Source organism: Salmo trutta, chromosome 24 (genome assembly GCF_901001165.1).
Source record: "Salmo trutta chromosome 24, fSalTru1.1, whole genome shotgun sequence".
Classification (NCBI taxonomy): domain Eukaryota; kingdom Metazoa; phylum Chordata; class Actinopteri; order Salmoniformes; family Salmonidae; genus Salmo; species Salmo trutta.
In genome coordinates this window covers 38,951,669-38,970,014 of record NC_042980.1, presented here as the reverse complement: position 1 = coordinate 38,970,014, position 18,346 = coordinate 38,951,669, and the positions used below count along the sequence as shown (strand labels likewise).

The window sequence follows — 18,346 nt, the reverse complement described above, 5'->3', positions numbered from 1 at the left end:
GACGAAGGCGGAGGAAGAGAGAGATAGATGAGGACGAAGGCGGAGGAAGAGGGGGATAGATGAAGGCGGAGGAAGAGATGGATAGATGAGGATGAAGAGAGGGATAGATGAGGATGAAGAGAGGGATAGATGAGGATGAAGAGAGGGATAGATGAGGATGAAGAGAGGGATAGATGAGGATGAAGAGAGGGATAGATGAGGATGAAGGCGGAGGAAGAGATGGATAGATGAGGAGGAAGAGGGGGATAGATGAGGATGAAGGCGGAGGAAGAGATGGATAGATGAAGGCGGAGGAAGAGATGGATAGATGAGGATGAAGGCGGAGGAAGAGAGGGATAGATGAGGATGAAGGCGGAGGAAGAGGGGGATAGATGAGGATGAAGGCGGAGGAAGAGAGGGATAGATGAGGATGAAGGCGGAGGAAGAGAGGGATAGATGAGGATGAAGGCGGAGGAAGAGAGGGATAGATGAGGATGAAGGCGGAGGAAGAGATGGATAGATGAGGATGAAGGCGGAGGAAGAGATGGATAGATGAGGATGAAGGCGGAGGAAGAGATGGATAGATGAGGATGAAGGCGGAGGAAGAGAGGGATTGATGAAGATGAAGGCGAATGGAGGAAAAAAAAAAATCTAAAGAGTGTTTACAGTGGTCCCTTGATGAACTTATTCTTTCCTTTAGAAATCATCAGAACCTCTGGAGAGGGTTTACATTTGGATTTTTTTAACTAACAAAAGCAAACAGAACCAATACGAGCTATGTGACTGGGCTAAAACAGACAGTAAGGTCTCTCCCCACGTTCAGCATGTTGAGGATAGCTGGGGTGCGGGCAGCGGTTTGACAAGGTAGAGCTTGTCTCCTTGTTCACTGGTGAAGATGGGGGCTTTCTTGTAGTGTTCCACCAGTTCATCTATGGAGCTAAACTTGCGCTGGCCAATACAGTAGACCCCCTCTGAACACTGCACCTTGAAGTGCTTGTTCTTCCCAGGCGCCTTCAGAGACACAGAGAAATCACTGGGCTAGAGGGAGAAGGATGGAGAGAGCGAGAGTCAGTTCACTTACACACAACATAGATGAAACATCTCCAACAAACACTCTACTAACACTCCTCACTATCCACCAGCAGAGGGCACTATGACTTCATTTATAAATCACAGGCCAATAGCTGTTCATGTGTGCAGATACTGTACGTCTCCTATCCTCCAACATAGTATTTTATCCTTGGGAAGATCTCAATCGCATACTCCTTGCGTCCTCTCTCCTCGTCACTTCCTCAAAACCCATTGGAGGTGGTGGTCAGAGAGGGGCATGAGGAGTATGCAATTGAGATCTTCCCCTTCCCACCATCCTTCTATCCTCCATCTCCCCCTCAACTGTACCATCTATCCTGGGGGGGGGGCAGGACAGTGTTTGGGAAACCTGGTCTATCCTTCTCACACACTCCTATCTCCTTCCCTAATCCCTCCCTTTCCTTCATCCTCTCCTCCCCCACTCACCGATGACTCGCTGTCACGTATGAGGAAGTCCCCCTCCTCTCCTCTCTCGTTGAGGACCAGCTCTGCTTGGTGCCTGGTCACCCCTCCGTAGTACCAGTCCCTGCCGCCAAACTTGCCCTCGCACGCCGGGGTCACGTGGCCGATCTGTGGGGAACCAGGGGGCGACAGCGGAAGGGCGGGGAGCCCGGGAGGCCCGTTGGTGTCATTCAGCACCAGCACATAGTTTTTGGGCACCAGGCCCACCAGGCCGCGGGTGTTCCGGCAGCGCCACCACTCTGGGTCATTCTCAGGTTTCTCAACAACCTCCATCACCTCTCCTTTCTCAAAGTTCAGCTCCTCCTCCGTCACTGAGCTGAACGGGTACAGAGTCTGGACCAGCTGGAGTGCACCACTGCCCTCGCCACCCCGGCTGCCACCACCTCCCGCCCGTCCGTTGGTCATCGTGGCCTCCCTGCCCCTCCCTGGGGAGTCCCTTCCTCCTCTACCCCCTTCCCCCTCTGCGGGGTCCTCCAGGACATAGTTAGAGGGGAACCAGCCCACACGGCCCCCCTGGCTGCCCCGCCACCAACCGTCACTGCACTTCTCCATCACCGTGACCCGGGACCCCTTGGCTAGGGTCAGCTCGTCCTCGCGCTCCGCCACGTACGAGAACTTGACCACAGCCAGGATGTTGAGGTCGTAGACCCGCTCGGCCCCTCCTCCTCCGCCACTCCCATTGGAGGGGTACTCCGCATCCGTGCTGGGTGTGGGGGAGGGGTCACTGGCACTCTGCTTCCTTCTGCCCTTACCCAGTCCTGAGAGAGAGACACAAAGACAGAAATCACTAGATCAGTATGTTAAGCTAACCTACCCTGACATTTCATTTTATTTTAGAGAGCCAGTCAAAGACAACATGTCTGGTGTTGCCAGTGGATTTGCCAGTGGACTGAATAAAAAGTACTGTGGATTTCTTCTAGTTGGCAGCATTGGCAGGGACTGGTGCTACAACACTTGTATAACCAGATACTAAGTAAAGGATAATCAACAAGGGGTTATGCGTCTTATGGAAAATAACAAACAACTAGGAGTTGCATTATTTTCCAGAGAACACATAGAGCCAAACATTGATTATCTCTGTTATACCATGGCTATAATTGAACACAGTTGCCTCTAGAAATGTGTTCAACATCCACTGAAGTAGCTAGCAAGTTTACTAGAAAGCTACAGTAGTTGCTGTGGTAAACAAACACAGACTTGCTAGTTTAGCTAACCAAACCACAATGCCAATGTTTTCAATTCGACTTGCTTTCAAAAGCAGCTCAAACAGAGAACTATAGACATTGAATTCTACTGTGCGTTATAGGGAATTATACAACGGGTGGATCTACAGTGGGGAAAAAAGTATTTGATCCCCTGCTGATTTTGTATGGTTTGCCCACTGACAAAGAAAGGATGTGTCTATAATTTTAATGGTAGGTTTATTTGAAACCGCATTCTAGCCTGTGTCTATTCCACCTGTTGTGAAATTGTTAGATTACTTGTTAGATATTACTGCACTGTCGGAACTAGAAGCACAAGCATTTCACTACACTCGCATTAACATCTGCTAACCATGTGTATGTGACCAATACATTTTGATTTGAAGTGACAACCGGCTAAAGCTATGCCTATTTACTCTGATCCATCTCACTGCGCAATCCACTGTCTCATCAGCCCAGCCATACAATTTATAAACTTGATCTCTACTGTAAAAAACATCTAGACATTTTCTCCCATTTCTTTTTAGACTAGCAATTGGTTTTCAATAGCGATTTGTTTAAACCTTGCTGTCGGTCTCTCTGACATTTCCAACATTGTTTCAATATTGAAATTGAATCTCCAGCTGTCCAATAGTAATGAACGTGTAGGGGGGTCGGGATTCGGGACAGAGAGTTTTTCTCAGCCAGTTGAAATCATGAATAGGCATCATTTAAGGACATATACGAAAGAAATGCCAATAGAAAACAGATCAAACTAAATGCAGCTAGTTAGCAGTCTTTCAGCTTCAGTTTGAAGTGATTGTGTTAGCTGTGTTGTTGGCTAGCTCCTCTGAAGTGACTGTGTTAGCTGTGTTGTTGGCTAGCTCCTCTGAAGTGACTGTGTTAGCTGTGGTGTTGGCTAGCTCCTCTGAAGTGACTGTGTTAGCTGTGGTGTTGGCTAGCTCCTCTGAAGTGACTGTGTTAGCTGTGGTGTTGGCTAGCTCCTCTGAAGTGACTGTGTTAGCTGTGGTGTTGGCTAGCTCCTCTGAAGTGACTGTGTTAGCTGTGTTGTTGGCTAGCTCCTCTGAAGTGACTGTGTTAGCTGTGTTGTTGGCTAGCTCCTCTGAAGTGACTGTGTTAGCTGTGTTGTTGGCTAGCTCCTCTGAAGTGACTGTGTTAGCTGTGTTGTTGGCTAGCTCCTCTGAAGTGACTGTGTTAGCTGTGGTGTTGGCTAGCTCCTCTTAACAGAAGTGTCCTGACGAGAGAACACATTTTCTTTGCCAGGTGAAATCGCTCATCATTAGCTCATTCTTATGAATGTATCCAAATAAATGTCACTAGAAAACAGCTACTTTGCTGTTGTTCTGGCTGCGGTGTTTGACGTGACTAAGTTAGCCGTAGTTGGGTAGCTAGCAAGCAAGGGATAAGAACGTTGTTGCCAGCCAGTATGACAATAGAACATTTAGGATGAACGACTGGGTCGCATCCATTGATACAGAACAAAAAGACTGAACGACTGGGTCGCGTCTCTGGCAACCGAACCGATAGAACGAACGACCAGCCGCCTTGGTTAGCAACCCTAGATGTGTGTCAGGACTATATTTTGTGGAAGGATGAAATAGTAGGAATAATTTACTCTAAATGAAAATGTCAATCATTATTTGAATATGTTGGTAACCCATTCTATTTAAGTGATAATGCCCTCGATTAACCCCATGCCAATATATCCTCCAAACACCTTCAAGCCAATCAGAAATGAGTATTCAACAATGCCATGATATAAACAGCTTTCATATCCACAACCAGAAACACATACGTTCTAATTCCAGTGGTACTGAGAAAGTAAATAAGACAGCAGGAGCCGAAGCTGATTCAGGACACTGGGAGACAAGGCAGGGGTTGGGGGGGACACTGGGAGACAAGGCAGGGGTTGGGGGGGGACACTGGGAGACAAGGCAGGGGTTGGGGGGGGGACACTGGGAGACAAGGCAGGGGTTGGGGGGGACACTGGGAGACAAGGCAGGGGTTGGGGGGGACACTGGGAGACAAGGCAGGGGTTGGGGGGGACACTGGGAGACAAGGCAGGGGTTGGGGGGGACACTGGGAGACAAGGCAGGGGTTGGGGGGGACACTGGGAGACAAGGCAGGGGTTGGGGGGACACTGGGAGACAAGGCAGGGGTTGGGGGGGACACTGGGAGACAAGGCAGGGGTTGGGGGGGACACTGGGAGACAAGGCAGGGGTTGGGGGGGGACACTGGGAGACAAGGCAGGGGTTGGGGGGGGACACTGGGAGACAAGGCAGGGGTTGGGGGGGGACACTGGGAGACAAGGCAGGGGTTGGGGGGGACACTGGGAGACAAGGCAGGGGTTAAGGGCAGGGGGGGGGCACTAAATTGAGGCTTCAGGCTACAGTCTGGGCCCAGTTGAGGAGTAAACACAAGTTAGAGGACAAAACAAACACTTACAGGTAACTGCCAAAATAAAGGAAACACGAACAGTGTCTTAATAGGGCACTGGGAACCATGAGCCAGAACAGCTTCAAACTAATGTTCACAATCACATACAGTACATACAAGATTGCACACACATGCACAGACACTACATACACAGTAATTCTCTCGAACCCACATACAATAAACACACCGAAGTGACACACACACTCCCTCCATCACAACTGCTAGTGTGTTCGTCACAACTCCCATCTCCTCATTAAACCAGGCATTCAGCACCACCGACATGCTCAAGCTCAGCTAACCGAGTCCCCTCAAAAAACTGAAAATAGTACATTGGAGCTGGGGAGGAAAGTGGAGCAGACAGCCTGGTGCGTGGCTCTGCTGTGGTACTGACAGGCAGGCAGGGGGATCAAAGGTGCCTCTATACCTACCCGTCTCCTCTCCCTGCCTCCATCTCCTGCACAACGAAGACAGCAAGCTCTCTCCTGTCTCCTCCATGTTGATTATTTACCTGTTGTAACCCATGTTGAGCGCTAGCTAGGGCCAACTAAGAGTTGTTCTGATGCTTTCAGTTGTCACACCCAGGGAGATGCGTGACTGACATACAGATGACTAATGGATCCGGTGGCTGGATGCTGGGCAGACAGACCCCATCAGGGCAGCTCTTACTGTACAAGCCAATTACATCTTAAATAAAAGTCACCAAACATACTGCATAACTAACAAAAACTAAAGTAAGTACAATTACATTCCCAATGCTGTAATTTGTTTAGTTACAACACATGGAAAAGTGACAACTGTGTGTGTCAATGCGTGTTGCAGTGTAGAGCCAGGTCACAGCTCTGTAGATGACAGCTAACTCAGAAAGTTATTGGGTTCACACAGAGTGGCACTAAACTTTCCTCCTGCTTTGTTGTGTGAGAGAGGAATGGGTGAGGAGAGGTGGAGGGAGGAGGCTCCCTTGGCAGCTGTTACTAACACACAGAAGACCAGACATCACAGGACAGAACTCACAGAAAAGAGGGGGAGAGAGTGAGAAAGAGAGCAAGAGAGAAAGAGAAACAGAAAAAGAGGGTGAGATCGAGGGGGAAAAAAAGAGTTAGAGAGAGAAAGACAGAAGGGGATGACAAATGCAAACAAGACAGGAATATTGAACAGACCATAATGTTTAAAAGAAGAGTCAAGGTCCATGTACAACAAGCCACTGAGGAGTGGCTTCAGTCTGGCCACTCCACCATAAAGGACTGATTGGTGAAGTGCTGCAGAGATGGTTGTCCTTCTGAAGGTTCTCCAATGTCCAGAGGCCCTTCTAGCCTGATTGGTCAATTTGGCCGGGCGGCCAGCTGTAATTATTTTAATTTAACTAGGCAAGTCAGTTAAGAACAAATTCTTAATGACGGCCTACCCTGGCCAAACCTGGACGACGCTGGGATGTGATGCAGCCTGGATTCGAACCAGGTAATGCAGTGACGCCTCTTGTACTGGGATGCAGTGTCTTAGACCACTGCTCCACTCTGGAGCCTAAGAGAGCCTTGGTGGTTCCAAACTTCTTAAATTTAAGAATGGAGGCCACTGTGTTCTTGGGGATCTTCAATGCTGTAAAAATGTTTTGGTACCCTTCCCCAGATCTGGGCCTCGACACAATCCTGTCTCTGAGCTCTACGGACATTCCTTCAACCTCATGGCTTGGTTTTTGCTCTGACATGACCTGTCAACTGTGGGACCTTATATAGACAGGTGTGTGCCTTTCCAAATCATGTCCAGCACAGAAAAAAAAGTGTGTGAAATGAAATTTATGCATTCACTACTGTAAGTCGCTCTGGATAAGAGCGTCTGCTAAATGACTAAAAATGTCCAATCAATTGAATTTACCACAGGTGGACTACAATCAAGTTGTAGAAAGATCAAGGATGATCAATGGAAACAGGATGGACCAGAGCTCAATTTTGATTCTCATAGCAAAGGGTCCGAATACTTATGTAATTAAGGTTTTTCTGTATTTTATTTTTCGCTTTGTCATTATGGGTATTGTGTGTAGATTGCTGAGGATTTGTTTTTTGTTTGTTTTTAAAAGCATTTTAGAAATAGGCTGTAACGTAATACAAATTTGAAAAAGTAAAGGGGTCTGAATACTTTCCAAGGGCACTGTATGCTAATCTGAAAAAATAACCTTTGATTGGGTTTATGAAGAGCTTGGATAACACTAGAATATGAAAAAGTATCTTTCAAAGGAACACAACAGCATTTTCATTATTTATGTTACTGTACGCAATGTTATTTATGCTACTCTTCAATTTGAGAGTTAAGTGTTTTGGAAACCTCCGAATCTGCTCTGTGATACTATATACACTATGAGATACTATATACACTATGAGATACTATATACACTATGAGATACTATATACATATATAAAAGAGGAAAATGTCCTCTTAAAAACTGCCTATAACACAAATTATGCTTGTGATTAGAGGTCGACCAATTCAATCGGAACGGACGATTAATTAGGGCCGATTTCAAGTTTTCATAACAATCGGTAATCGGTATTTTTGGCCACCGATTTGCCGATTTGTTTATTTTTACACCTTTATTTAACTAGGCAAGTCAGATTAAGAACACATTCTTATTTTCAATGACGGCCTAGGAACGGGGGTTAACTGCCTTGTTCAGGGGGGATTCGTTTTTGCAACCTTCTGGTTACTAGTCCAACGCTCTAACCCCTTGCCTTACATTGCACTCCACGAGGAGCCTGCATGGCAGGCTGACTACCTGTTACACGAGGGCAGCAAGAAGCCAAGGTAAGTTGCAAGCTAGCATTAAACTTATCTTATAAAAAACAATCAATCTTAACATAATCACTAGTTAAACTAGTAATATCATCAACCATGTGTAGTTATCTAACGTGTCCTGCGTTGCATATAATCGATGCGGTGCCTGTTAATTTCTCATCGAATCACACCCTACTTCGACAAACGGGTGATGATTTAACAAGCGCATTTGCGAAAAATGTACCTAACCGTAAACATCAATGCCTTTCTATGAATCAATACACAAGTATATATTTTTAAACCTGCATATTTAGTTAATATTGCCTGCTAACATGAACTTGTGTCACTGCTCCTGCGTTCATTGCCTGGCTTGTTGCGAACTAATTTGCCAGAATTTTACGTAATTATGACATAACATTGAAGGTTGTGCAATGTAACAGGAATATTTAGACTTAGGGATGCCACCCGTTAGATAAAATATGGACCGGTTCCGTATTTCACTGAAAGAAAAAAACAATTAGTTTTTTCGAGATGATAGTTTCCGACCATATCAATGACCTAAGGCTCATATTTCTGTGTGTTTATTATGTTATAATTAAGTCTATGATTTGATAGAGCAGTCTGACTGAGCGATGGTAGGCAGCAGCAGGCTCGTAAGCATTCATTCAAACAGCACTTTCGTGCGTTTTGCCAACAGCTTTTCGCAACGCATTGCGCTGTTTATGACTTCAAGCCTGTCAACTCCCAAGATTAGGCTGGTGTAACCGATGTGAAATGGCTAGCTAGTTAGCGGGTGCGCGCTAATAGCGTTTCAAACGTCACTTGGAGTAGTTGTTCCCCTTGCTCTACATGGGTAACACTGCTTCGAGGGTGGCTGTTGTCGATGTATTCCTGGTTCGAGCCCAGGTAGGAGCGAGGAGAGGGACGGAAGCTATACTGTTACACTGGCAATACTAAAGTGCCTATAAGAACATCCAATAGTCAAAGGTATATGAAATACAAATCGTATAGAGAGAAATAGTCCTATAATAACTACAACCTAAAACTTCTTACCTGGGAATATTGAAGACTCATGTTAAAAGGAACCACCAGCTTTCATATGTTCCCATGTTCTGAGCAAGGAACTTAAACGTTAGCTTTCTTACATGGCACATATTGCACTTTTACTTTCTTCTCCAACACTTTGTTTTTGCATTATTTAAACCAAATTGAACATGTTTCATGATTTATTTGAGGCTAAATTGATTTTATTGATTATATTAAGTTAAAATAAGCATTCATTCAGTATTGTTGTAATTGTCATTATTACAAATAAATTTTAAAAAAAATTACAAAATTGGCCGATTAATCGTTATCGGCTTTTTTTGGTCCTCCAATAATCGATATTGGCGTTGAAAAATCATAATCGGTCGACCTCCATTTGTGATATCAAAATGCTAATGTTAACGTGTGTTAAATACTTATTTAGGAAAAGTCAAGAACGGAGGGGGGGCATGACATTAACAATTGCAGAGATATTTCTATTTTAGATTCATATGCAGTCAAAGTGCTTCTTGTGTTTTAATAGAATAGTATTAGTCGTTTTTTTTTTTATTAACTTTGAATTTAAAAAAAAATAATAATTAAATTACACTTCTCAAAAGGCACTGAATGGGTGGAATAACTCAGTGTGTGTGTGTGTGTGTTGCCCAACTTGATGTGACAACATGAAGCCTCTCCTCCCGGGCCTACTTCAAGCCGTCCCGTGGAGAGACTGAGCTGTCGACTGCCTCAGGGTAGAGAGCAGAGATATGCCGAGGGCTGCAGACACAAAGTCCCCGAGACCCACCCAGCTCAGCTGAAACACACACACTCTCTATCTCCCTCATTTCCACTTCAAGGCTCTGGTCTGCTGGTTGGCAGCAGAACAGTCTCTATTCCCTCCTCCCACACTCCATCTTTCTCTCTCCCCCCATCCTTATTCATTCAGCACTGGAGCCTGACCCATGACAACCCTACCTCAGCATGTGTTAATAACAACCCAGAGTGACGCAGAGGTTGGCATATCAACAGGGTGGGTATGATTAGGGCTGTGGCGGTCACAAAATTTCATCAGCCGGTGATTGTCAAGCAAATAACTGTCAGTCTCACGATAATTGATCGTTAATCAACAAACACATTTAGCATCTCCTGGCTTCCACTAATCACCTACAAGCCACTGACGCAGAACTTTGGAACACCTACATTTAAAAATGTCTAATAAATCCATTAAATATAGCCTACAACTTCACAATAAATCCATTATTTATTAGGGACAGGTCTAAAGAAACATGATATGAAGAAAATGTAGTTTATTTCAGAAGAACAGAATAGCATACTCTGAGTTGTCCTGATGTTAGGTCCTGATCTGGCTGTGGGCTACACTAGTTCATTTAGCAGACAAGATTTGCTTAGAATTCCGTGGCATTATTTTATAGTATGAAGAACACAATTGAACAACGCTGATAAAAATAAAGGACATTTTCTCCAAACGATTTGAGGGAGTGCGACCATTCTTTGTTGAGAGGTTAACAAAGAAATAGGTACTCCTATATGCTTAATTTAGAGCTATTAATGTAACTTTAGTTGTTCTGCAAATGTTGGGCTATGTTTTGTTTTTAATACATTGTAAGGTGGCATGACGTGAGTAACAATTTGAAAAAAAGTTGCTTGAAAGGCATGAGCTCTGCTTTGTTTTTTGCGGAGGCTGTACAAACTTGAGACTAACGTTCACAATTTGACAAGCACTTGATAATGCCTCGGATTTCACGGCGGCATCCCCTTTGTATGGCCATAATGCACCCTAAGCACGAATGTTCCATTAGCAAAAAACACCATTATCAAGTGACCGCAAATGCGATTATGCATGTAATGCAATTATTATAAAGGTGCATTTTTATGGTGAAAATGATCTTCCCCAAACTTGAAACTCACGTGCTGCTTATGTATGCCAGTTAGGCTATATTGTCACCCATCAGACAATTCTTGTTTTAAGCTTGTCTTTACATATACTAAATAATGTGTGCAACTTATTTTGATTTAGAACGGACCATTATCATGCACCTGTCTCAAAACAGGGGCAGAGATAAAAATGCATGTCATCTATGCACTTAAACAGTGAATGGAGGATACTTTTCCTGTGGTTCATTTTCATGCCAGCCTGGTAGACAATATTCCTGTTGTAAATATAAGCAATGTGTTTAATATTAGGAAAGTTGAGAAATAAATATAGTAGGCCTAGCCTATAGAGAAAGCTGATGGGATCCTCTTTTCAACTGAGGCCACCACTCTGTTTTCTCACGCAATTACATAGCTTATAGAAATGTTGCGCAACATGAGCTTATGGGCTCTCATGAAGTGTTTGATTAGATTTTTGATTACATTTGCATTGATGTCAGAGTGATTAGAGTGAGTAGAGTGCTGAGTACCAGGCAGTTAACAAGTTTGGTAGGTTACTAATGATCATCAGCAGCATCAGAGCTTGGAGAAGCCTAATTACCATGACTACACGGTCACGTGGAATTTGACTGCCTTATGACCGCCGGTGTGGAGGTAATACGGTCATCGCAACAGCCCTAGGTAAGAGACTTCAAATGTAATGCGTTACAGTTACTAATTACCTGTCAATTGTAATCAGTAGGGCTGACTCCAATTAGTCGACTGGTCAATTGTTTAGGCGATAGGCTGTTGGTCGACCGAGATTTGCATAGCAAATATAGAGTACCAGTCAAAAGTTTGGACACGTGGGTTTTCCTGTATTTTTACTATTTTCTACATTGTAGAATAATAGTGAAGACATCAAAACTATGAAATAACACATATGGAATCATGTAGTAACCAAAAAAAAAAAAAAAAAAAAGTGTTAAAATCTAAAAATATATTTAATATTTGAGATTCTTCTAAGTAGCCATCCTTTGCCTTGATGACAGCTTTGCACACTCTTGGCATTCTCTCAACCAGCTTCATGGAGGTAGGTAAATATATATTTTTATGGCACAGAAGACATGTCTGATTCGCGCCCATCTCAGGATACTAATACATTGCGGTGGCCGCGGGGATGGCTAAAACGCACGTCGCTCTCCAGAACGTGCTCTCTCCTGCCAATTTGCGAACAGTCACAGTCAACTTCATTGTGTGAATTATTTGTATTTGATTGTTAGTGTCTGTCAATTCCCCATTACATATATCACCAGTAGTACATTTACCATTAATTCCTATAATTTGTCATCTATAATGTTTGTTTGATTACAGTAATTTCTGTTAATGCATTCAATATATAATTATTCCAGTCTAACGTTCTCGTTGTTGGAGTGGACACGCTGTTTGCAGAGCACACCACATATGCTTGAGAGAAACAAGTTTTGATTTATTTCATTCCTTTTAGGAGTTTTTCCAATTTAGGTCTTTTGTTTGGAGCGCGTCTGTGAATGTTGAGTAAGGACACGCACCGGATTATACTTAGAAGTAGGCCTATAGGTTACCTGTCCTGCATGCAAATGTAGGCATACAAATGTGCCCATTTGGGGATCAGATAGTGTTTCTGATTGGCTTAACGCAGCACTACTAATGAGTGGTGGAGCATCTCAAAGTAACCTCAGACAGCAAGCAAACAAAGTCTGACATCAGTTCCTCAATGTATTTGAAACATCTTTCCCTTTCGATAACCACTCAGCATGAAAGAGAAAAATGTCATGTTCTGATCCAGTGGAAACGTCATAAAACAGGGCTACCTGATGACCTCTTATCCCTTGTGCAAATAGCCTATAGCTGTGTCTGTCCCGAGCTCACTGGCTCAGGAACCTCTGAGGGCCCAGCATATTTTAGACAATGTTTCAAGTTCATTGCAGACATGCCATGCGTAGCCAATATGATATTTATTTTTTTAAATCAGGGTATTTTCTACCTGTAGGCTGCAATGTTTCAATTTGTTGGCTATAGGTTATTTTTTACATAGTTGGCAATGGCAATAAAAGTGAAGTTACTTTTTAGGTTTGTATCCTTATCATTTAGATAGAATTTTGATGAACCACATGACAATGATTAAGATAGGAAGACAAATTAAATGAAACTCTTCCACAGAAATGTGCTTATGAAAACCATAAATGCCACGCAGATTGGTAGAAATGTTAAGATAAATTGGCATTCCACGTGAGAAAAGTTGCTGACTCCTCATGCAGCCTATAACCAGCAACTTCAGGAGAGTGAAGGCAGAATCTGGCAAAAGCCAGTAAGAGCAGGTTTGTTTTTGCTGCTGTGAAGGCACACTGTGGTATTTCACCCAATAGATATTGGAGTTTAACAAATTTGTTTTCAAATTATTCTTTGTGGGTCTCTCGCTCTCTCCCGCTTACTGTTCAACTATTGTCTTTCCGAGTTAACTACTAACCACACTTTATGCACTAGTGCTAGCTAGCTGTAGCTTTTCTTTTAGTACTAGATTCATTCTCATATCCTTTGATTGAGTGGACAACATGTCAGTTCATGCTGCAAGAGCTGTGATAGGTTGGAGGACTTCATAATTGTCATAATTACTGTGTAAGTCTATGGAAGGGGGTGAGAACCATGAGCCTCTTAGGTTTTGTATTGAAGTCAATGTACCCAGAGAAGGACGGAAGCTAGCTGTCTTCTGACCACACCATGGTGCTACCCTACAGAGGGCTGCTGTAGACCATTGCAAAAAAAAAAACTTTTCATCAATAATTTGGTGACGTGAATATATTTAGTATAGTTATCTAAAAATGCTAACTTTTTTTCACAATTTTTATGAAATTCACTGAGGATGGCCCTCTTCCTCCTGAGGAGCCTCCACTGCCATACAGTATCGCCTGTAGGCTAAACCACTGCTGACGTGTTTATTCAAGTTGTATGTATGATCTTTGGATGCCGACAGCAGTCACACCATTGGAAGACATAGCTTGAATTGTAGCCTAAAAAAAACACACACACACACACACACACACACACACTCCTGTGATCTATTATTGATCAAACGCATTGCTGTGTCATCATAGTGGTCTCTGACTTGTGGTCAGACTCACTCAGGCAGAACAAACGTAGAAACTTGCGCCTTTTTCAATGCTGATTGATTTGAATGTCATTGAGAAAAGAGAAAGGTGTCAAAGTTTGTTGTAAACATCCTTTATGAATATTAAAGTAATCCTAGAAGTAATCTGTTTTTTCAGAATGATTTGTAATCTGATAATATTTTTGCTGGTAATGTAAGAGATTAGTTGGTTTTTGTAACCGATTACTCCTCCAATGCACAGGGCAACCGGAAGGAGTCATGAGGAGTTAGTCAGTACAATGACACACAGGGGAGTCAGTAGTTTTTATACTAAATACACAAGTGTGTTGAGAGGTAGTGGATGTGTTCCCTTTCATAATCATTGTAGTTCCCATATTGTTGAGGTTTAAATTGGAAAATATATAACATACAGTTGAAGTCAGACTTTTACATACACCTTAGCCAAATACATTTAAACTCAGTTTCACAATTCCTGACAATTAGTCCAGGTAAAAATTACTCGTTTTAGGTCAGTTAAGATCACAAATTTATTTTAAGAATGTGAAATGTCAGAATAATAGTAGAGAGAATGATTTATTTCAGCTTTTATTTCTTTCATCACATTCCCAGTGGGTCAGAAGTTTACATACACTCAATTAGTATTTGGTAGCATTGTCTTTGAATTGTTTAACTTGGGTCAAATGTTTCAGGTAGCCTTCCACAAGCTTCCCACAATAAGTTGGGTGAATTTTGGCCCATTCCTCCTGACAGAGCTGGTGTAACTGAGTCAGGTTTGAAGGCCTCCTTGCTCGCACACGCCTTTTCAGTTCTGCCCACATATTTTCTATAGGGTTGAGGTCAGGGCTTTGTAATGGCCACTCCAATAACTTGACTTTGTTTTCCTTAAACCATTTTGCCACAACTTTGGAAGTATGCTTGGGGTCATTGTCCATTTGGAAGACCCATTTGCAACCAAGCATTAACTTTCTGACTGATGTCTTGAGATGTTGCTTCAATATATCCACATAATTTTCCTTCCTCATGATACCATCTATTTTGAAAAGTGCACCAGTCCCTCCTGCAGCAAAGCACCCCCACAACATGATGCTGCTACCCCCGTGTTTCACAGTTGGGATGGTGTTCTTCAGCATGCAAGATCCCCCTTCTTCCTCCAAACATAACGATGGTCATTATGGCCAAACAGTTCTATTTTGTTTCATCAGACCAGAGGACATTTCTCCAAAAACTATGATCTTTGTCCCCATGTGCAGTTGCAAACCATAGTCTGGCTTTTTTTATGGCGGTTTTGGAGCAGTGGCATCTTCCTTGCTGAGCGGCCTTTCAGGTTATGTCGATATAGGACTCGTTTTACTGTGGATATAGATACTTTTGTACCAGTTTCCTCCAGCATCTTCACAAGGTCCTTTGCTGTTGTACTTGGATTGATTTGCACTTCTCGCACCAAAGTACGTTCATCTCTAGGAGACAGAACGCATCTCCTTCCTGAGTGGTATGACGGCTGCGTGGTCCCATGGTGTTTATACTTGCGTACTATTGTTTGTACAGATGAACGTGGTACGTTTAGGTGTTAGGAAATTGCTTCCAAGGATGAACCAGACTTGTGGAGGTCTACACTTTTTTTTTCTGAGGTCTTGGCTGATTTCTTTTGATTTTCTCATGATGTCAAGCAAAGAGGCACTGAGTTTGAAGGAAGGCCTTGAAATACATCCACAGGTACACCTCCAATTGACTCAAATGATGTCAGTTAGCCTATCAGAAGCTTCTAAAGCCATGACATCATTTTCTGGAAATTTCCAAGCTATTTAAAGGCACAGTCAACTTAGTGTATGTAAACTTCTGACCCACTGGAATTGTGATACAGTGAATTATAAGTGAAATAATCTGTCGGTAAACAATTGTTGGAAAAATTGCCTTTGTCATGCACAAAGTAGATGTCCTAAACGACTTGCCAAAACTATAGTTTGTTAACAAGAAATTTGTGGAGTGGTTGAAAAACAAGTTTTAATGACTTCAACCTAAGTGTATGTAAACTTCCGACTTCAACTGTGTGTGTGTGTGTGTGTGTGTGTGTGTGTGTGTGTGTGTGGTGTGTGTGTGTAAAGTTGTGGCCTGTCAAATATTTCAAACATTGCTACAGTAAAAGCATGTCGCTATTAACACACAGTGCTACTGTATGCGCTCAGTCCATAAACATTTAGCGAGTTATGTTTTCACAAACATTATGGGCAGACAGGCACGAAGACAGTGTGTACTGTACACACTATATCTGTCAGAGAGAGTGAAGTCAAGGGGAGAAAAATGGGTAAAAAAAGACAAAAAAGAGTGAGGGAGCCATTTTGGCTCAGTGTGGAGACATTTGCCTGTATTGGCCTGCAGTAGCTGTCAATGGATGAGTGAGCATTGCCATTTTGGGTCAGTGGGGAGATGGTTGCCCCCTGCACAGCCATTTTGTGTCAATACTACTGAGCTTCTCCCTTCAGGAAGAGCAACCCAGGACACAGGGAAACATGCAGTCCTGACTGAAAAAAAGAGATAACTTAGAGTGCTGACTTACTAGGCGGGCCGGCATGCATGTGGACACACACAAAATAAGACACATTAGAAGTTACTGCCGAACCCTCACAATCCAAACATTGATTTATGATTAAATACAAAATATTGAAATGCTAGGGGTTGAAGTAGAACCTGGCCATAATGTAAAATTCAATAGCAGACGCAGATAGTTAGTTGTTTCTTGGTTTCACCACAGGCTGCAACACTATCAGGCTAGCGCGTCAAGCCCTGATGGTTGGTGGGTGGGGAACTGCATTGCTTTGTTAGAGACCTCACTCTGAAGCTGGTTTACTGGCCTGTAGACAGGACTTCAATGACTCAGCCACATCTCTTTAATGGACATATAGAGACCTCCCTTTAATTATGGATACACTCACATTGGTGTCAAAATAACTGTGTAGGGGATAGCAGAGAAGGTGAGAATGTTTGTTGATGAGTGTTGGTTCAGTGCCTCTAGAATTAGATTTCTTACTGCTAGAAATATTTTGAGATTCATGGCAAGAGAAAGACGCAAGATCTGTGCACATCGTGAGCACTCCCCACGCACACACAGTCCTGACTCAGTGCTGGCGAGTGAAAGTGACAGGCTGTGCAGTGTTGGCCCACAGTCTGATGGAGCCGTCCCTCGGGCAGAGGGGAATATGTGTGTCTGAAACAGACTCTACCCATCCCCTCGCATAGCCTCCTCCACCCTCCCTCTCGCCACTATTTCTCCCTCACTCTCCCTTTCTATGCATGTCTGTGTGCTTCTCTCTCGATCTAAACTTCTCTCTCGATCTAAACTTCTCTCTCGATCTAAACTTCTCTCGATCTAAACTTCTCTCTCGCTCTCCCACCAGCAGAGAAGACGTACACTATATATGCACAAAAGTATGTAAACACCCCTTCAAAATGAGTGGATTTGTCTATTTCAGTCCCACCCATTGGTGACAGGTATGAAATCGAGCACACAGCCATGCAATCTCCATAGACAAACATTGGCAGTAGAATGACCTTACTGGAGAGCTTAGTGACTTTCAATGTGGCACCGTCATAGGATACCAACTTTCCAACAAGTCAGTTCGTCAAATTTCTGCCCTGGTCAACTGTAAGTGCTGTTATTGCCCCAATGCATAGTGCCAACTGTAAAGGGCAAGGCCCCTTAGTTCCAGTGAAGGGAAATCTTAACTCTACAGCATACAGTGTCATTCTGGACAATTCTGTGCTTCCAACTTTGTGGCAACAGTCTAGGGAAGGCCCTTTCCGGTTTCAGCATGACAATTCCCCAGCGCACAAAGCAAGGTCCATACAGAAATGGTTTGTCGAGATCGGTGTGGAAGAACTTGACCGGCCTGCACAGAGCCCTGACCTCAACCCCATCAAACACCTTTGGGAAGAATTGGAACGCCGACTGCGAGCCAGGGTTAATTGCACAACATCGGTGCCCGACCTCACTAATGCTCGAGGCTGAATGGCAGCAAGTTCCGCAGCAATGTTCCAACATTTAGTGAAAGCCTTCCGAGAAGAGTGGAGGCTGTTACAGCAACATACTAATGCCCCTGTGTGCTCAACTCCCTAGGTCTCTTTCTCTCTGGTGCGCACAAGAGTTCACAGTTCAGCAAAATGTATATGAGTATATGAGAGAGTATAAAAAAGGGAGAAAGGAGATGGCGAGAGAGAACATGCCAGCGTCTCTTCAGTCTCCACCAGCCCAGAGAGAGACAGGCTCACGTTGGATCATCCATGGATGTTTAGTAAACATCTTAGATAAGATATAATCTTCCATAATCCTGTAGTGTGCTGAGCAGTTTTCATGACGTTACACACATTATCCTGAACC

At 43.5% G+C, this 18,346-nt stretch overlaps 1 protein-coding gene across 1 annotated transcript in view; it reads right to left on the bottom strand.

Moving 5' to 3' along the window:
- Positions 1-674: 674 nt before the first annotated feature.
- The window catches only part of nck2a (NCK adaptor protein 2a), a 61,809-nt gene continuing 44,137 nt past the window's right edge, over positions 675-18,346 (bottom strand). Inside the window, exons 3-4 of the mRNA XM_029712104.1 lie at positions 1,495-2,288; positions 675-1,017 (exon numbers count right to left, since the gene is read on the bottom strand). Coding sequence (XP_029567964.1) covers positions 799-1,017; positions 1,495-2,288 — 1,013 coding nt within the window. The 3' untranslated portion in view covers positions 675-798. The remainder of the gene's footprint in view (positions 1,018-1,494; positions 2,289-18,346) is intronic.